Source organism: Oenanthe melanoleuca, chromosome 5 (genome assembly GCF_029582105.1).
Source record: "Oenanthe melanoleuca isolate GR-GAL-2019-014 chromosome 5, OMel1.0, whole genome shotgun sequence".
In the NCBI taxonomy this organism is placed as follows: domain Eukaryota; kingdom Metazoa; phylum Chordata; class Aves; order Passeriformes; family Muscicapidae; genus Oenanthe; species Oenanthe melanoleuca.
In genome coordinates, this window is record NC_079339.1 from 57,782,349 (window position 1) to 57,802,296 (window position 19,948).

The 19,948-nt window shown below is 45.2% G+C and overlaps 2 protein-coding genes across 2 annotated transcripts; one reads left to right on the top strand and one right to left on the bottom strand.

Moving 5' to 3' along the window:
* Window positions 1-1,596: 1,596 nt before the first annotated feature.
* CNIH1 (cornichon family AMPA receptor auxiliary protein 1) lies at window positions 1,597-8,784 on the top strand. The gene is made up of 5 exons (XM_056491871.1): window positions 1,597-1,755; window positions 2,935-3,003; window positions 6,444-6,556; window positions 6,986-7,129; window positions 7,880-8,784. Exons 1-5 carry the CDS (start codon window positions 1,675-1,677, stop codon window positions 7,905-7,907), a joined length of 435 nt encoding a protein of 144 aa, XP_056347846.1. The 5' UTR covers window positions 1,597-1,674; the 3' UTR covers window positions 7,908-8,784.
* Window positions 8,785-11,555: 2,771 nt separating this feature from the next.
* CDKN3 (cyclin dependent kinase inhibitor 3) lies at window positions 11,556-16,752 on the bottom strand. The gene is made up of 7 exons (XM_056491870.1): window positions 16,384-16,752; window positions 15,905-15,960; window positions 15,235-15,279; window positions 14,251-14,473; window positions 13,153-13,184; window positions 12,532-12,635; window positions 11,556-11,836 (listed from the first exon to the last, which is right to left on the bottom strand). Exons 1-7 carry the CDS (start codon window positions 16,578-16,580, stop codon window positions 11,750-11,752), a joined length of 744 nt encoding a protein of 247 aa, XP_056347845.1. The 5' UTR covers window positions 16,581-16,752; the 3' UTR covers window positions 11,556-11,749.
* Window positions 16,753-19,948: the final 3,196 nt, after the last annotated feature.

The following is a 19,948-nucleotide window of genomic DNA, read 5'->3' on the forward strand; positions in this document are numbered from 1 at the left end:
TCCTCAAACTCTTTTCTCATCTTGCTGTTTCCTTTGGGCAGGCTCCAAGTTGTATTGATTTGGGATTGTATGACCAGCCCTCCCTTTCCCAGAGCTCACACAGCACAGCTTTAACCAGCATTTCTTCCTAAATTTTCCATCTCTCTTTTCTCCAGATGTAGCTTGTGCTGAGCAGGGAATCAGGATAGGACATCAAGGAATGGATATAAACTAAAAGAAGGAAGATTTAGATGAGGTATTAGGAAGAAATTCCTCCCTTTGAGGATGGTGAGGCCCTGGCATGAGTTGCACAGAAAAGCTGTGGTGCCCCATCCCTGGAAATGTTCAAGGCCAGGTTGGACTGATCTAGTGGAATATGAACCTGCCCATGGCACTGGGTTGAAAATCAGTGGTTTTTAAGATCCTTTCAACACAAACTCCTGGAATAACTGGCAGTCCATGGCTTGGACAGGTTCACCCTAGGCTGGGTTAAGAACTGGCTGGATGGCTGGGCCCAGACAGTGGTGGGGAATGGTGCTGCACATGGGTGGTGTCCCAAAGGATCAGTGTTGGGCCAAGTCGTGTTTAATGCCTCTATTGATGATGTGGTGGAGGGGATTGAGTCTACCATTAACAAATTCACGGAAAACGCCAAGTTGTGTGGGAGAATGGATCTGCTGTAGGGCAGGAAGGCCTGGACCAAGGACCTGGGCAGGTTGGATCGATGGACCGAGACCAACAGTCTGAGGTTGAGTAAGATCAAGTGTCAGGTCCTGCACTGGAGCGTTCCAGGCTGGGGCAGAGAGTCTGGAAAGTAGGAAAGGACCTGGAGCTGCTGTTTGACAGTGGCTGGACACGAGCCCAGGTTTGCCCAGGTGGGCAAGAGGCCAGTGGCCCTTGGCCTGTGTCAGCCCCATAGTGTGGCAGCAGGAGCAGGGCAGTGATTGTCCCTCTGTGCTGAGGCCACCAAGTGCTGTGTGTGCCCAGTTCTGGGCTCCTCAACTCAGGAAGGACACTGAGGGAGCGTGTCCATGGAAGGGAACAGAGCTGGGGAAGGGTCTGGAGCACCAGGAGAGGCTGGGGGAGCTGGGAAGGGGCTCAGCCTGGAGAAAAGGAGGCTCAGGGGCCCTTGTGGCTCTGCACAACTCCCTGGCAGGAGGGGACAGCCGGGAGAGTCGGGCTCTGCTCCAGGGAACAGGGACAGGACAAGGGGAAATGACCACAAATTGCACCAGGGGAGGTTTGATTGGATATTATGGAAAATTTGTCCATGGAGACGGTGGTCAGTCATTGGGAAAAGGCTGCTCAGGGAGGTGTAGAGTCCCCATCCCTCGAGGAGTTCAGGGAATGACTGGAAATGACACTCAGCGCTCTGGTCTATTGGCAAGGTGGCGACAGTCACAGGTTGGAGTCGATCTTGCAGGTCTTCTCCAAACTAGATTCGGTGATTCTATGACTCTACGCCAACCCCATCTCACACCGCGCTCCGTAAAGCGCGATCGCACTCCCTCCTCCCACACTTTAAGGTGAAAAAACCTTTTTTTTTTTTTTTTTTTTGTTCCGTCCCCTAACCCCCCACGCCCCTCACGAAATGGCGGCGGCGGGCGGGCCCGGCAGGGGGCGCTGCGGGCGCGGCCATGGCGGCTGCGCGGCGGCGGCTGAGGCGCCCGGCAGCCCCCGCGCGGCCCCGCCGCCATGGCCTTCACGTTCGCCGCCTTCTGCTACATGTTGGCGCTGCTGCTCACGGCCGCCCTCATCTTCTTCGCCATCTGGCATGTGAGTACGGGCACCGTGGAGGAGGGGGACCGCCCGGGGAACGGCCCCGGAGAGCCCCCAGGGCGTCTCGGGACCGCCGCGGAGGGAGCGGGAAACCGCATCCGGAACCGCCCTCGGAGCGGGAATCGGCCTCGCTGCGGATAAAATGGGTTTTTATGCGGGCATGGAGTGGCAGGGCGAGGGGCAGTGGCTTCCCGCTGGCAGAAGGCAGGATTAGATGGGATATTAGGAAGGAATTCTCTGTGAGGGGGGTAAAGTCCTGGCACGCGTTGCCCAGAGAAGCTGTGGCTGCTCCTGGATCCCTGCAAGTGTCCAAGGCCACGCTGGATGGGACTTGGAGCGATCTGGGATAGTGGAAGGTGTCCCTGCCGTGGCTGGATGTTGGAATTGGATAATTTTTGAGTCCTTTCCAACCGAAACCATTCCATGATTCTGTGATTTGCTCGAGCCTGGCAGAGGGAGAGCAGCCAGCAGGACCCTGCCTGAGATGAGGTGCTCTGAGGGAGGGTATGATGCTTCGCAGGACATTCGTTGTGTACAAGTGCCTTTTGTACTTCATGCTGCATCTTTATGTCAAGAAAAAGACCGGAATACCTATTTTTATTTTTTTAAAATTTCTTTTCCCCCCAATGAATGCTCCTTTGGGAGGTATAACCTGCTCAGTATGATCCTGCTTTGGCAGGGCAGTTGGACTGGATGGTCTTCAGAGGTCCCTTCCAGCCCTAACAGTTCTGTGATTCTGGGATGTATGTGGACTCAGCATTTACTTTGACAATGAGGAAAAATATCTGTTGGCTTTTTAAGCTTGATCTTATTTTTTCTGGATTAAGGAACCCCATGCCACATTCCATGCTGGCCACCAAGAGTCCTAGCTGAGGTTTGGGGTCTGCACAGTGGGCAGGGTATAAAACTGATACCGGGGATGTGGGAAATTCATTGCAGGTGGGAAGGTAAAAAATTGGAGAGTAGTCAGAGGCTTTTGAATATGTGATGAAACTGCTGCTTTCATATTTGTAAAACCTGTTCCACATCTGTCTTACCTGTGAGTTGGTGTAGGCAGAACGTAGGTGAAAAGTTACTGAGAACAAAGGTAGCAGTTCTGTGCCAAAATGCTACTTTTAATGGATAAAATACACAATTGCTCCTGGGGAATCAAAACTCTTTCATTTTTTCCTCTAGATTATAGCATTTGATGAACTGAAGACTGATTACAAGAACCCCATAGACCAGTGTAATACACTCAATCCTGTAAGTAGCACACTGAACATTTTGTTTTGCTAAATAAAGATGTGTAAAGTGCTTATTTTTGGTGTTATCTTGATGCAATCAGCCTGGGCAATAGAATTGCATCTGGGTTGAGAAGCCCTCGCTGTTGGTAGAAATTCTAGGGAAATTCTTTGTCTGATTCTTTGCTTTCAAGTTGAATATTCTGACTGTTATTAATCTGATGGTGATCTTGTCAGCTGTCATACTAACATTCTTTCAATCTGCTTTCCACATTTTCGGCACAAAGACAGTTGAAAAGGTCAAAAAGATTAAAAGAGTCAAAATTGCATTAAAGGTGTGTACTGCTTTTCAGTTTCATGTTTTTGAACTTCCCTTTCATTTTGTTAGGAACATTTGTAATACTCTTTAGCTGTTTTGTTTAGTCTGCCTGTTCATCTGCTCGTTATTTGTTCATTGGGGTTTATAGCAGCCTCATGGACTTCCATATTTTGTGCCAAACCAATTCTGCTTGCTTACCCAGCAATGTGGGGAAAACTGTTACATGCCTGTTAGGTGTCAGAAAATAACTTCAGGCTGAAATAAATAGTGTTTTTCAAACCAGATGTACTGAATTCAGATTAGAGAATACTTGGGGAGTTTTTAAGCATTGGCCAGGTTAATTCTGATCTTTTTTGAGGATTTAGGTGAATGGAAGGTGATAGGTGCTATCCTCACTTCTCTGTTCTGTGTTCCAGGATCAGGGCTGTGTCCCAGTGTCCTCTCTTGGATGGAACTTAGACACTCCTTGGCTTAGGAAAAGAATTTGAGGCAGACTATTTGCCTGCATCTCTGTCAGGCCAGGAGCATCAGGGAGGCTTGTTAAAGAACACAGAGGTTGATCCTGCAGCATTTTGTGCATTTCTTATGGCTTTTCCTTTGTGTGTGCCCAGGCTGAGGGAGGATGCAGGGGCAGCACAGCAGTGTGGCCTGAACTGTAGCTTTAAGTGAAATATGCAACAAAAAATAAATTTGATTTAATTTGGGCGGGGGAAGAACATGTTATATGTACAGCACACACATTAAAGTGAGTATTTCAGTGTGAGGAGGGGAGGAGGAGAGGAGGTTTGCTGCTAGGAGAGCTGTGCATCTAACAGTTTCCCTTGCTTGGTCTGTTCCAGTCATCTCTGCTGCAGTGTGGGAGAGGCCAACTCTCATTACATTGATGCATTATGACCTTACTGCAACCTTTGTAGTGTAAAAATGTGCATGTTTAACCAAATATTAACCTTCTGCTGCCCCATGTGCATGGAGTGTCCTTTACATGGCAGCTTTGCAAACTGAAATAACCTCCTATTTGCTGTTCCTGTGGAAGCAGATTAGTCCCCAAAAGTGAAATTCAGGCTCTTGAGGGGATCTGTTACATGATGCTGGACAAACACACGGGTGTGTTGTTTTCCTGTACAAAGAACCAAAGATCCTGGTAGGAATTGAGACACCTCAGTAGAAAGATTGGCCTAAAATAGTAACTCCTTAGTACACTGCTGATTTGATTCCTTCTCTTCCCTGCTCCTGTTATAGTCATGTCTTTCCTCAGCAACCAGATCCATCCTCCCTCACTTCTGTGATAAATATGGTAGGATCTGATGTAATTCAGTTTTCTTTAGGACAGGCAGAGAGGATCAAGTGGAGGAGATTGGAAAGAGGCAGGTATCCTGGTGTGGGAGTAGGGTATAATAAACAAGAGAAAAGAAAAACATATTTTGAGATGTGTAGGTAAATAAATACAGATTTTTCAGTACTGGTGAATCTGAGCAGGCTGCCAAGTGCATTGTGTGTTGGACAGGGTGGTTGTTCTGCTATAAATAATTGCCATGTGTAAATGGTAAGTATGCAAAAAAGGATCTGGATGAAAATATTCATTTGAAACATTTTGTGTATAGCAGCTGAATTTTGGTAGTGTTGATGCAAGTTTGCTTTGATATTCTTCATTTGGAGAATTAGCATGTTGTAGCAAAGTAGGTGGTGAGCATGTTTGTTGGTAGCTTTTAGATTTCTAGGAAGATATTTTGGGGTTTTAAAAGAAGAAGAGAAACATTGGAAACCACTGAAACTTTGATGTAATCATCCCATGCAATGTTAATCCTACTGCACAGAAAGAGGGCAGAGTGTGTTGTGTGTGTATGTGCACACATGCAGACAATTTAAAACTTTAGGTAAAAATGGGATGTTTTCCGTGAGGAGAAGTTTTACAGGGCCTGAGTTGAGAAGGCAAAAGCTTTACAGATCTGCTGCTTCTGCTCTGGAGCCAGGCTGGGAGAGCTGGGAATGTTCACCTGGAGAGGAGAAGGCTCCAGGGAGAGCTCAGAGCCCCTGCCAGAGCCTAAAGGGGCTCCAGGAGAGCTGGAGAGGGACTGGGGACAAGGGATGGAGGGACAGGACACAGGGAATGGCTTCACTGCCAGAGGGCAGGGATGGATGGGATATTGGGAATTGGGAATTCTTCATAATGAGAGTGAGGCCCTGGCACAGGATGCCCAGAGCAGCTGTGGCTGCCCCTGGATCCCTGGCAGTGCCCAAGGCCAGGCTGGACAGGGCTTGGAGCAGCCTGGGGTAGTGGAAAGTGTGGAACTGGATGGGCTTTAAGGTGCCTCCCAACCCAAACCAGTCTGATTTGTGTGATTCCTTCTGAACCTGGTAATAAAGCAGTAAATAGCAACACTTTGGGGTGACTTGTTGGGTGTGAGATTTTGCAGCTCTTTGCATGTGTTTACTCTCTGTACCTCTCCATGTTCCTATTAACAACACTAACCTACGCAGCATTCCATGCTTCCTGTGATTCCATAGTACCTGGTACTGAGCTCTGTGGGCTTCTGCTGGAAGCATGATGCTGTAAAGCATGCAGAGTGGGAACCTGTGAGGGAGAACTGCCCCATTCTCCCCAGACTGTCTGTGCAGAGCAGCTCCTCTGTGCAGACCTGTGTGTGCCACCACGTCAGCGCTGGTTGGGTTGGGTAAAGCTCTGCCTGGGCTGTTGCACTTTGGGAATAATTCCACTTTGAAAAGTTCTGGATCTGTGAGGATCAAAACAAAGCTGTAAAACAGGAAAACACAAACACCTTTTTGCCTATAAATGGTTCTGCAGAGCATGTTTCCTACTGATATTTCTCTGTTGCATGAGCAGAAATATCTCAGTGACCTCTTCTGAGTGTCACGCGTAAAGTGTGGAATCTGTTAATTTAATAGAAGCAGTAAAAAGTATTGATCTGACCATTAAATCTTATAAATTTTTCTCCTTGGTTCATGAATATCATGTGAAAACAGCAAGGCACATAGTGCTGGCTGCTGCTTTCACATTCCAGTCTTGTTCTTCTTAGTGTTGGTTTTAAATAATATTTTTAAGCAAACACGTGCCTCCAAAGTAGCTGAAATGCTACGTTTTGCTCTGTGTAATTGAAACTTCTAACTCACTTTTTTTTTTCCAGCTTGTACTTCCAGAGTACCTCATCCATGCATTCTTCTGTGTCATGTTTCTCTGTGCAGCAGAGTGGCTCACACTGGGTCTCAATATGCCCTTGTTGGCTTATCATATTTGGAGGTAATTTTGGCGAGTCTGTTATGCTCGGTGAATTGTTACCCATTCTCCTGTTGCTGTCTTCCTGTCCAGTGTTCTGTGTCTTGGGAAAACCCAGATGCTTTCTGGGAAAGTTTAGGTTGTGGCTGTACAATAAGAACCATCACCTGGCTTTCTCAGGTGTTTTATTTTGTATTCTCTTGTGCTGTGTGAGAATTGAGTTGTGCGTGTTAAAGTTTGTGACAGGTCAGAGGTGCACTGAGACAATTCCCATGTGGAATACCATGGAAGTGGCAATTCTTTGCTGCTCTCCCATTCCACAAGACATGGGAATAGAACTGCTTCTCTGTGAAGGGTGTTACTCCTTGTCTCAGCTGTGGTATTCCTGGTGGGTGGGGGCAGGAGCCACGTTTCCTGTGGCTGTCTCCCCACAGCTGCCTGTGCTCGTTGCAGGTACATGAGCAGACCCGTGATGAGCGGCCCGGGGCTCTATGATCCTACGACCATCATGAATGCAGATATTTTAGCCTATTGCCAGAAAGAAGGATGGTGCAAATTAGCATTCTACCTTCTATCTTTTTTTTACTACCTATATGGGTAAGTTTTCCTCTTCAGTCTGAAGTTTTGGCTGAGTGCAGAGAGAAATACTGTCCATAGGAATATGTTCCTTCCCTTGCTGGGAGGGAGCCTGTGAGAGCTGGACAGGGACTTTGGACAAGGGTCAGTTGGGATATTGGGGTGGAATTGTTCCCTGGGAGGGTGGGGAGGCACAGGGTGCCCCGGGGATCTGTGGCTGTGTCATCCCTGGAAGTGTTCCAGGCCAGGTTGGAGGGGACTTGGAGCAACCTGGCCTAGCCAAAGGTCTGTCAGCCCATTGCAGGGGTTGGAATGAGATGGTCTCTAAGGACCTTCCAACACAAAACATGCTGGGAATCTGTATGATCATCTACAGTGCCAACTTTCCTGGAAAAGAATCCACATTCACCACTGATTCTGCTTTAAAACACAAATCCTAATTTGGTCAGAATAACTATTTTGAATCTCTGTTCCATGACTGTAGATTGAAAAGCTCCAAACTTCTGTTAAGAAGACAATACAATACAATATACATTATACAATAAATCCCAGGGTTTTTTAATTAAAAAGCTGAAACATTGTTTTCAGAGGAAAGTATTTGATGTAAATGTGATTTTGTTGAAGTCAAAAGTAGAAGAGTCATTGTGTCAAATCTTCAGTCACAATCCAGGTATCTGAGATGGACTTGTTCCTTTGAATATACACTGTTATAATTAAATGTGTAACACTAATCAAAATGATGCATCTTAATATTTTTATTTTCTTTTGCAGCATGATTTATGTTCTGGTGAGCTCTTAAGAAGACATTCAGCAAGCTTTGTTCCAGTTAAGTGCATGCAAAAGCCACAAAAAACATGGATTCTTTACAACAAGAACCTCTGACCAAGATTAAATCTGGAACCTGATGTTCACAATTGAGTTAGGAAACAATGACTCCCCTATTTTTAAAATATTTCCACATTTTATACTTGTGGAAAGACTGTTTTCTTATATTTTACTGGGACGCTGAAATTCATGAATTATGTGTAAATTAATATAAAGATGACTGGGGTTTGAAAAGTTTTGACTTTGCACTCCATAAGGAACAGCCATAACCTTTGAGTAGGTGTTGGTTACTAGCCTTAGTACTCTAGGGATTTGCTGTAGGATGGGCTTTGTAGTGGCTCACTTGGACTTGTGTATCCCACTCTTGACTCTAAATCAGCCCTAGCTCCAGGTGCTGGGAACAACTGGAATGCTGTGTGTTTGCCCATAGGTGATGATGGTCTTAGGATATTAATTCATGGACACAGATGCAAAAATAGTTCTGTTTTGGTTTATTTTTTTTATTGTCTGGTTAATATTTCCCTGTATGTGCATCCATAGCTCCAGATCCTTCTGTATCTTCTCTAAACATTAAGCCTGCTTTAATCTCAAGTTCTGTGTCATTGTGGCAGGAGAAGCTGAATTGTCCATGAAGGAATGAATTTAAATGTGGTTTTTTAATGTCTGTGTTGTCTGATTAACAAATGGACAAACCTCCAACATTTATCAAGTCCAATGATGAAAACACTCTTGGGTTTAAGAATAGTAAATACTACAGACTTTTTCAAAGCAGAAAGTGAGATTGTGAAACTGCCCCGCTGTTCCTTAGTGCAATAAATTATAATAAAAAACAAATACCAAATTCAGCAACACTTCATTTTATGTGGTGCCTTTTGTTTTGTTTTTAAATTCAGCAGACCCTCACTGTGTTCTTCAGTTGTTTTACAGTGGATAATTGCATTCCCTATAAAAATAGAATACGGATTCGAATTACCTCTGCAAAAGGGAAGCTCTGATTTCCTGCTTTCTTCCCTGAAGTTAAATAGCAGATGGGGCAGGGGAAGATGTTTCAGATAAATGTTGCATTGTAAATTGTGACTGTGAACAGCTGCTTTAATTTACAAGTAATAATTAGGGATCTTTTTCATTTACTCTGTGCTGGAGAACAATACAGTTTCCCCGTTCTAGTAAAATTTTTTTTTCTGCATAAACTGTGTATTTGTTCACTTTGGGTCTCTTGGGTGTTAGGGGCAATAAAAGTTGTATGAATGGCTGCACAGGGCTCCACCAGAAATCCAGATATTCCAACACTGGTGTGCTGGGCCATGGCAATGGCTGAGGAAAGGAATGTGAAACAGGGCAGGTGTTGAGTATCTGCCTGAAGAGTGAGAGATTTGGAAATTTGGGTGTTACAGATGTCCTGAGTGGGCTTTGGCATTTTAAAAAGCTCTGAATAGCTTTTCTGCCATCAGTTCAGTTGCTTTTTGAGCACTTCTGTAGCCTGGTCTGGAAGATCACAGAATCCCAGAGCAGTTTGTGTCGAAGGGACATTAAATTAAAGCCCATCCCGTTCCACTCCCTGTCATGGCAGGGGCACCTTCCTCTATCTCAGGCTGCTCCAAGCCCGGTCCAGCCTGGCCTTGGACATTTCCAGGATCCAGGGGCAGCCACAGCTGCTCTGGCAATCCTGGCAGTGAGTTCTGCAGTGGAATTGCTGTGTGTAAAATACAGGTATTGAACAGTTCTGCCAGACTTCACTTCATGACCCTACACTCTTATTTTTTAGGACATGGTGAAATGTCCCCCTTTCCACCTTATCTGTGCTGGGTGTGAATGAACAGACTTTACTCATGTCATCTGTCAAAGGGGCTGAGTCTGTTTGATCTCTTCTTGGAAGGCCTTCTACAGATTTGGGACTGTCCTTTTTCCTCCACAGCTTTCCCCTTTTCTAGGCTGTTATCTCCAGGGGATGGAGAGGGGTAGTTTCTAGTTTTTTTAAATATACTGAGTGTAAGAGAATTCAGGATGTGAAAACTTCAAATTCTCTTTCCTCAGTAATAGTAGTTCTGACAGCTTATTGCTTTGTACATAAAATTGCTTTTTTTCACATTTCCTTGCATTTATTGAGCATTTCCCAGACCCCAACTGCTCAAGCCTTCAGCATTTCATGATTATTTTTTTTCCTCATGCAACCATAATTTTTAGCTTTTCACAGGAGAATTTTTGAAAGGCTTTTTTGGAAACTCATGAATATTGTTCCTGTTGGATAATTTTTATTTTTCTGCTGCTTGGTTTTTCCAGAGATGTAAGAGATGACTTCAGCCTGTGGAAGCAAAGCTCATTAAACCTTTCTTATGTTTGTATATTTATTAATCCATTATGGAAACAAGACTGCCTGCTTGTAGCCCCTGGCTCTCCTCAACCTTTTAAACAAATCTCTCGTTCCCTTGGCATTTGGGCTGGTTTGAGCCAAATTCCACGTTGGAATAAACAATGCAGGCCAGACTGAGCCCAAGTGACAGCTGCTCCTGCAGCCCCTCCAGCTGCAGGGGCTTTACCCAGCAATATTTACCAAAGTGTTTGCACTGCCCTGCTGATGAGCAGCTTTAACTGGATGAGGGGTGCAGCTGAGTATTCCCAGCTGCCAGGGGTGTGGATAACATCATCCATGTCCAGCAATGTCAGCCTTGTGTCCCAGGGGTGTTGGAGTAGCCCTTGTGTGATGTCTTGCTGGAGTACCAGGCCTTTTGCATTCAAAATGTGGACCTGATTGTTGTTTTTGGAGTTCCAGGAGGCAAAAGATTATGGAGAAAATAAAGAACATTTCTCTCGCCCATAGCAAACTTCCTGCTGAGTTATGTGATAAATATTTAATATCTGAAAACCATTAGCTACAAGGATTAAGTAGTGAAGTGCATTTGGGGCAGGGTAATTGCTGTAAATTATTCTGTGCTGTGGAAACTGGAAAAGCTCCTGTTGTTTGCCCTAAGAGTGGGGAAGGGAATGGCAGTAAACACTAATTAATCTGCAGAAATCACCTTTGAGCACAAAGTTCAAATGTTAAAAGCTAAAGTCTGAAGTTCACAGGGCAGGGACTTGTTCAACTCCAACTTTTGACTTGGGAAGGTCCTGAACTTTTGTCAAAATCCTGAACTTTACCAAAAGCCAGGAGCTGTTTCATTGTGCTTTTTTAAATGGAGAAGTGAAACAGGAGGGCTGGGGACTGTTAGAGGACTGTTCCTGTGAGATCCTCCCAGCCCACAGCTGATTGTTTACTCTCAGTGCTGGCAGCAGGCAGAAGGGCTGTGCCAGCTCACCCACGCAGCTGCAGCAGTGTCTTCCTGCCACAGTCACCTGCAACCCCCCTGCTGCGTTCATCACAGATTTTTGGTACAGCACCTCCTGCTTTTGGAAGAAAGGAGGAGACTCCTTCCCAAGTACCCCTCAACACATTGAGCAGAACCCTGACAGTTTAGAATGAGTTGTTACAAGCTGCTAAGGGGTGAGTGCTCCAGCTTGACTTGACTTTGTTTTACAACAGAGCTGATGGTGTGAGTGTGTTTTTAAACAGCTCCAACTTGGAATTTCTATCCAGCTCCATTATCCCAGCAGAACAGCAATGGACACAAGCACACTTGTACACGTATTTTTCAGGCAGTGAGTATTAAAGCCAGCAAAGAGAGGAAGATGCCACATGTTGTAGGATTTCCTCCCCATCCCAATACTTTACACGTGGATTTGGAAAGCAGCAGCTGTGTCACACAGGCAGTAGCACTGAGGAAAGGTCAGCAGAGAGGTGTCTTGTCCAGGACACAGAGATGCCCGTGGCAGGATCAGTTACCGCGACGCCGATCTCAGCACCGGCTCCTGTGCTGCCAGGTGAGCAGCCAGCTTCTCCCGGAAGTCATGGAGGAAATTGTACTGCTGCAAATGCACAACCACGTCTGCAGTCAGTGCTCTGTGCTGGAACAGGCACCACCTGTCTGCAACAGCTCTTTGATACCCCTGGATGAAAACTGCACCCTCTGTTCCATTTGTTCTTCATGTGCTTACTCATCCTCTGGGATTTTTCAGTGTCAGACACAGATTCCATGGATCTTGACTTGGATTCTGTTGTTCCCCATACTGGCCACAGGTGATGCATTACCCCAAGGTAATGCAAAACATGGTCCTCAGAGGTGGGACTGTCAGAATTCAATGCTTTATTTTGAATCATGGAATCATTTAAGTTGGAAAATCTCTCTAAAGTCTTTGAGTGCAACCATTCCCCCAGCACTCCACCACTACCCCATGTCCCCAAGTATATCCACACGGCTTTTAAATCCCTCCAGGGATGGGGACTCCACCATTGCCATGGGCAGCTGTGACAGGGCTGGACAATCCTTTCAGTGAAGAAATTTTCCCTATTATCCAGCTTAAACCTTTTCTGGCACAACTTGAGGCCATTTCCTCTTGTCCAGTCACCAGTTGCCTGGGAGAAGCTGTTTCTTGAAAGCAAGAAACAGCTCAAACCCCAGAGAGCAGCTGTTGGCATGACAGAGGTATCTGGGAAGGGAAGGGGGGACTGGCTGAGCTCTTGCTGGTGTTTTACCTTGTATTACCTGCTGCAGCCCCTTTACCTTGATGGTCTGGATGGCCCCTGATCCTCTCAGGTTCCTGAGGCTCTCTATCACCTGCTGAGGTGCCAGGGTGTCCGAGAGCTGGAGCAGGAGACAGGCAGCCACTGTAAGGGAAAGTGTTTACACCTGAATGCTCCTGTGACTGCACACAGCCACTGATTTGTCCCATGAAAACCACCCTGGCAAAATTTTCTGGGTTCCAGAGCTCTTGGATCTCTTGCAGAATCCTATTGCTGGGCACTGGCCCATCTGCCTGCTGCTCCTGCCTAAGTTTGGAAATAGGTGAAAACCTTCCCACTGTCTTCCCCCTGCCTTCCCAGCAGCATCTAGGATGCAATTCCAAGGCTTTTCAGGAATGAGAGCCAGTACACCCAGTTAATCCCCCTTTGTGTCTTCTGGCCAGATTCCCACCCCCTCCTTCTGGGAACACACAGTAACTAACGCTCCCGAAAGCTTCAAGGGGGGACACTGTGATGAAGACAGATAGAGAGGAATTGGTTCATGTCCTTTCTATTAACCAGGCTACCCCTAGTAGTGGCAGTCTGGATTGCATCCACAGTGAAGCTTCCACCAGAATTTGGCTCCATGGGTTTGTGGGATGTGTTGGAGACAAATGCTTACCAAGACATGAGCGTCCGAGGCCACCATAACAGCTGGGAGAAAAGAAAACATCTGGTTGTAACAAGCTGTACCAAACTGCAGCACCCAGAGACCCCCCAAAACATAAATATGTGGGCACAGTTCTTGCCTTAATATAATCATGAGGAGCAGTGGTACAAGAAAGTCATATTTTCAATATTGTGTTTCTATATCTACAGTGATATATCCTATTTATTCTCCAGACCTTCTGTGTCTTCCCATGGAAACTTCAATTTTAAAGTTCCCCTTCATTCCTGGTAATAGTCCCAAAGGCACAGGAGGACAGGAAACAGCAGGAGGATGGACAGTCTCAAGTTTCTTTAAATCCTACTCCAGATTAAGGGTTTGAGGACATTTGAGAGTAGAGCAGCAGGGTTCTGTGTCAGCAGGAAGACAAGGACTCAGTGGATGTCTGTACAGGAAGCTGTCAGTGGGATCATCCAGGGAACATGGGATTTGGAAAGCTCTTCCCTTCTCTTCTGAGCTCAGCTAAATAAATTCCATTCATGGAAATTAGGAGTGAATTTTGCACTGCTGGAACCCATTGAGTCCCTGATAAATAGTTCAGGGGTGTGTTCCAGAATCACAGAATGGTTCGGGTTGGAAGGGACCTTAGAGTCACTTCATTCCACCCCCTGCCATGGGCAGGGACCCTCCCACTGGATCAGATTGCTCCAAGCCCCATCCAGCCTTGCCTGGATCCCTTCCAGGGATGGGAGAGTCCCAACCTCTGACAAGGAAGTGTTTTAGGTCCCAACTCATTCTGTACACCTGATATCCAGATAGGTTGGGACCAAGGAGCCCTGTGATGCCACTCAAAACACACTTTAAAACTCTTGCTGGACAGAGCAAGGGTAAATGGGACTTTCCAATCTTGAAACAGAACATTCTGATCTTCTGAAAGGAAGTATTCTCTCCAAATAGCTGCAGGAGGAGCAACAAGCAGATTTCATAGCATGAACTAACCCTAAAAAATGCAACTGCCTTTTCACACTGTCCTATTTCCCCTGCTGTACATCTGGAGAGAAGCTGGCATCCTTTACAGGAATGTGGGGTTATGGGAAGGCAGCCAGAACCTACTGTATCATTGTTTTCTGCTTATTTTCCAGGCAGGTTTTGAGCTCTTCCAGGATCTTGCAGCAGGTGGCAATGTCAGGAGCATTCCCATCAGGAATGGGGTAGTGGTGCACACATATCCCATGCTGGTGGTAGGAGTCAATCAGGTTTGGCACTCGGTATTTTGAGAGCTCTCCTCTGGTACAAAGCACAAAGATATCCTGGATCCCACAGTTCTTTAGTTCTCCTGCCAATGGATTAAGACACTTGCAAATAAACAAAAGCCTATCAGGCTTAAGGATAAACAGATAAGCACCTTGGTCCTGAGTCTCCTGTTTAATCTGTGGGGCTAAGATGACAGGAGTGAGCAATTTTGGTTTGAGCACTCTTTCCTTCCACTGAGTCTCTCCCATATTTCCCTTCAGATAATCCAGGAGAGGAATTTTCTCAGTTCAGAGGGAATCCTGAGAGAAGTCTCACTGGAGAACACATCAGCACTCAGGACAGCTTGTTACTTAAGTTTCTGTCCCATCTCCAGTTAAAATCACAGAATCCCAGGATGGTTTGGGTTGGAAGGGACCTTAAAGCCCATCTTGCTCCAGCCCCTTGCACTATCCCAGGGTGTTCCAAGCCCCATCCAGCCTGGTCTGGAACACTTCCAGGGATCCAGGGGCAGCCACAGCTTCTCTGTGCCAGGGCCTCCCCACCCTCACAGCCAGGAGCTTCTTCCTAAGCTTGACTTACCCAAACACTGTGGGGATTTGCTATTAGTCTCTGCTCTTTAGTGCTTACAGCTGAATGCTCAGCACAAATCTTTACACCATTCCATCTTTTCTATCCAAATTTCACTTTTCTTTGGGAAAAAGGAAGACCACAAGTTTGTAATATCCCAGCTGCTCTGAAAATGCCTCATGGGTACTGTGCAGGTCCTGCCTGGAAATATCCTGACTATTTATTCCAGAGTCATGGAATATTCATGGAATTGCCCTTGACACAAAGAAGACTCACCTATATCTTTCTGAAGATTTCTTCTGATATCCTTAAACCTGCAACCTGAAACAAGTTTTGAACAAGAATTACCACTCCAGGTAAGTGACATTTATGGGATGGCTGCTGCAGCAGAAGATCAGAGCACAGGCAGCCTCCCCCCAAAACCAAAGCAAGAAACAAAGCCACACCCCAAATAAAACACAGTTCCTGTTTTTGCAAATAGCTCCCTGGTGCTGAAGACAGCTTAAACACCATTATCTGCTTAATAATGGAATGTAATAGGATTAAAGAAAGAAATCTGCCCAAGGTTTTAAGGTGCTTTGTGTTTTCCAGATGAAGTTTTGGATATTTTAAATCAGGATACAGCATAACATTCCCCCACAAAACACAAGAAATCATCCAACAAATAAAAGGGCTGAATAAAGATTATTAAGAGTTGAGTGGAGATTCACCATGGCTGTGGTTTTGGTAGTTAAAAATGCAGTCAAAGTTTATGTTTACTTTTATGACTTTAAAAAATGTGATCTAGCATGAAGATATTCTCTAGATTAGCTGTGGTGTTTCCAAAACACTTAATCCAGGGGTAGATAACAAAAAGAGTCACCCACAACACAGAATATTGGAGTACAAGGTATTACCACTCTTCAGCTTTCAAATATGCCTGAAAATTTCAGTGAATGCTTCTTACCTGGAAGGGAACATAATCCCAGGAACTCTGAAGAGTAGAGAGGAGGCAAAGACAACCTGCCAGAAAATAAAAAGTAAAATAAATTAAAGTCAGAGGGGAAGATTTCAATTATTTAAATATATAAATATCTTTAAAGGGTGTAGCAAGAGGGTGGAGCCAGACCCTTTCACCAGCGTCTAGTGGGAGGATGAGGAGCAACAGGCATAAAATGAAACATGGGAAGTGAATATGAGGAAAAATTCACTTTCAGGGTGACAAAAGGTTGGGTTGGAGGGGACCTTAAAGATCATCTTGTTTCTGTCTTGGGCAGGGGGTTCCATCCCCAGCCACATCCACTGACAGCTCCCCAGCACCACCCCAGCCTGGACGGGCACCAGAGCCGCCTCGGGTTTCCCTTGCGAAGCAAACCCCTCTTGTTTCTCGGGATAGGGATTTAATACAACTTCCTCAGGGGAAGGACCCCGCGGGTGTCGCCTCACCAGGAGATGTGGAGCGGGCTCGGTTCCTCCTCAGCGGCCTCATCGTCTGAGGAGGCGAAGCCGTCGGCTGGCGCTGCAGCGGGCTGCGGGGGGCTCACCGTGGGGCCGGGACCCTCGGCGGTATCGGGATCCCGATCCTGATCGCGATCCCAATCCCGTTCCCCATCCCGATCGCGATCCCTCAGCGGTTTCACCATGGCGCCGCTCGCCGCCGCCGCCCGTTCAAATTGGCCCCGCCCAGCGGCGCACCGCCCAATGGGAAGCTGCGGCTCAGCGGGTGAGGGAAAGCAGAGCGGGCCTTTCCCCCGGCTCCATGAGAGGAGCGCTCTGATTGGTGAGCAGCAGAGGGGCGGGGTTTAATATGCAAATAGACGCGGTGATCTCTGCGCTGATTGGGTGAGCGCGAGGCGGGAAGGGGCGGCTCGAGCGCAGGGGGCGGGGCTCCGTGAGGGCTCCGTGAGGGCCCCGTGAGGGGCGCGGCCCGATCGCCCTCCCCTAATTCCGTTTTAAATCCCTCTTGGGGGTGTGCTCATAACTATCCTATTTCTGATAGTCCCAGTGGTTCTTAAAAGTGATAGGGCAAGGGGCAATGAATTCACAAAGATGTTGGTGTTATAAATGGATATTGGATATGTTCGTTTTGTCCAATTCATCAAAACAACAAGGTTAAATTTAGCAGCAATTTATTAATAACGCAATTGTATATGAATGAATACAATCAAGATATATTAGTTACATAGATTTACGTAAATAAAAAATTTGGCGGTAAGTAATTTAGTATAATTGAGGCTTGGTTTGAATAAAGCATAAGCAAAACCAACTGGGGGATACGACCGGGGGTATGGGTAGGGCCATTCCTCTCACACTATATCAAATCAAGCTAAAAATCTCACTAATCTCACTTATACACTGTTTACTAATACATATTAATACAAAATCTTCTGCTCTTCTTAGACCTATACCCTTACTATCCTCCCTCCCAACAAACATCTGGAGGATGATCCCATCTGCTTTGTTTAACCATTTCCTTTATCCTTTTTGCTTTGTAATTAAGTGCAATTTTTCTATTGATTACAAAACAACAATTTTTCTAATATAGTTACAATTTAATTAGCACGAATCACATGTATAAAATTGGCAAGAAAACTCTTCCTTGTGAGGCTGGTGAGGCCCTGGCACAGGTTGCCCAGAGGATCCATGGCAATGCTCTAAAATCAGCTTGGACAGGGCTTGGAGCAACCTGGTTCTAGCTGCTGATGGCAGAGGGTGGAACTAGATGGGTTTTAAATTCACTTTGAACCCAAAAATATTCCATGATTCTGCAATAAAACTTGGAGATGGATGCGAGCCTTTGCCCACAGAATATAAAGAGCAGGGATGATCTTGAGCAGGTGCCTTGTGGAGGTTTGGGTGGTCAATTCTATGTGCAGAGACCATTGGATTTTCTAGTAGAAAATGAGTCATTTCTGCTCTTTTAAACCATGAACTTGAATTCAAATATTCTTTTCATGGTACTGCTTTCAATCGTGCTGTAAAAATAGTTTTTTATGGTTCTTGCATGGAGTTTTTATCTGAACATAACTAGCATGAAGGATCACTCCAGGGAGGAAAAAATATTTCTGGCTCCCTCTTTTTAAGAGCTGAGCTGTTGCCTGTGCTTAGGGCATTCCAGATCTCTTTTTGCAGAATTTCTGTGAGTAACTCTGGCCATTAATCAAGAAGAAGAAATATATAAATTAAAAGTGTGGGATTTTGTTTTTAAAATTGTATTTAGGAATTTCTACAGCCTGTGTTTAGACACACATAGAGCTATGTTGTGAAGGATCCAGGCACAACCAGTGAATTTTGGCTTCAATTTAGAGGATAATGCCATGGAGATTTTCAAAGATGCTCCAAGTCAAAGGAATGGTTGGGCATGGTGGTTTGGTGGGATTCCCAGTAGGACCAGTCCAATCTCCATGTGTGGAGATTTTAAATTTTAGTCCTACATTAGTAACTTTGGTTCCACAGCTGGAAGTTTTATTGAAAGGATTGTAGGAGCAAATTGCTTGAAATGGCAGGATTTAGGATGGGTTCAGGGAATGAAGAAAGATGACGAGAGGATCAAGGAGAAGACAAGTTTATTAAAACTCAGAATATGATAGCAGAGGCACAAAAATTACATTACTGAGCATAATGGGGAATTAAAACAATCCAGATGTTGCAGACTATGATGAACTATGGGAAGAAAGACATCCTAAGGATTGAGGCAATGTGAGGACAGCCAGTCACTGTAGCTGCAAACATGATTTTAATAACTCAGGAAAGGCACAAGGGAGCAGGTATGTTGTTTGCTTTTGTTTTTAGCTGTGGTCCCATTAGATATTACGTGCAACACTTGTACTCTGATCAAAATGTGAAATCTGCTGTATTTTTTCCCCTTGTGATTGATTTTTGCCTATTCAGGAGAAAGTTATTGCAGACTTGAACTCTGGGGATTGCAGCTTTATAGAAGGAGCAGCGTGAGGCTGATAAAGAAATATAAAAAGAGGAACAATGGTAATTGTCCTGGTTGTTCTTTGAAAAGATCAAAAGAATTCTCAGAAATTTATGTGCCTTCATGTAGTGGAAGTCATAATGATATTGCATAGGATCTAAAATGGTGATAACAGCTGTGGCAGAAATAACTAGGGATGTGTGAAAGTGTGATAAGTGTGAAATTTGAACTAGATACAGGAAAAAGGTTGGGAAAAAGCACCCCAAATCCAGACTTGGGGAAGTCCTGTGAGTTTCCTTATTACCCTTGGCATCCTCCAGAATTAAATGAAAAATATTATATTTATTAGCTGATTCCCTATCAGGGTGGTCTATTTATTTCTTAAATTGAGCTGTTGCCCAGCACATCAAACTGGGATGTGCTAAAGCTTGTTTGTTGTGTATTTTGTAGGAAAGATTAGTTTTCTGCCAAAAAATGTCATTTTGACATATAAAAAGGAGAGCATCAACATCAAGGCTGTACATTCTGGAAGTCTTTGTCAGTACATTTGAGGGCCTGTGGGAAGTGGATAAAAACAGTCTCAGAAATGTGTAATTTGGCAGATTTAATTGGTGAAAGATATTATTTAATCAGAATTTTAGTTGGGCTTTTAGATAATTGGCTGGGCCAATTATCAGGGTCAGATTTTCCTCTGGGTACACCTGGCTCTTGTGCCTGCCTGCATCAAGCAAAGTGAAGAGCTTTATATCCCAAGTTTATAACTTTTCATGGCAGTAAAGTGTTAAAATTCCAACTGCCAGACAAGTACAGCTAAACTTAGCCTGGTTTTGCTGTCCCTGGATGATGGGAAGAGCCCTCATCCCTGGGGACACTGCTGCATCTTCTATCTGCCATTCAGGACTCAGGTTTCGTGGACAAAATAAATAATTGATTTACATCAGGTAAAAGCTTGGAGTGAATGTGAATGTGTGGCAGAGGCAGCCAGGGAAATGGTGTGAAACAAGGAGTGGAGGAGATTGAAGGTAAAGATAAACCTTGAATAAACAAGCTCTGTAGATGTGATCTTTCCCTGCAAGGAGATAAAATCAG

Bases quoted from the DNA above. Each gene is read 5' to 3' on its own strand.
- CNIH1 (XM_056491871.1), top strand. From the start codon at position 1,675: ATGGCCTTCACGTTCGCCGCCTTCTGCTACATGTTGGCGCTGCTGCTC. The intron at 3,004-6,443 runs GTAAGTAGCACA...TTTTTTTTCCAG, and splicing joins AGTGTAATACACTCAATCCT to CTTGTACTTCCAGAGTACCT. The intron at 7,130-7,879 runs GTAAGTTTTCCT...TTTCTTTTGCAG, and splicing joins TTTTTTTACTACCTATATGG to CATGATTTATGTTCTGGTGA.
- CDKN3 (XM_056491870.1), bottom strand. From the start codon at position 16,580: ATGGTGAAACCGCTGAGGGATCGCGATCGGGATGGGGAACGGGATTGG. The intron at 15,280-15,904 runs GTAAGAAGCATT...AACTTGTTTCAG, and splicing joins GGGATTATGTTCCCTTCCAG to GTTGCAGGTTTAAGGATATC. The intron at 12,636-13,152 runs GTAAGCATTTGT...TTTCCCTTACAG, and splicing joins CCTCGGACGCTCATGTCTTG to TGGCTGCCTGTCTCCTGCTC.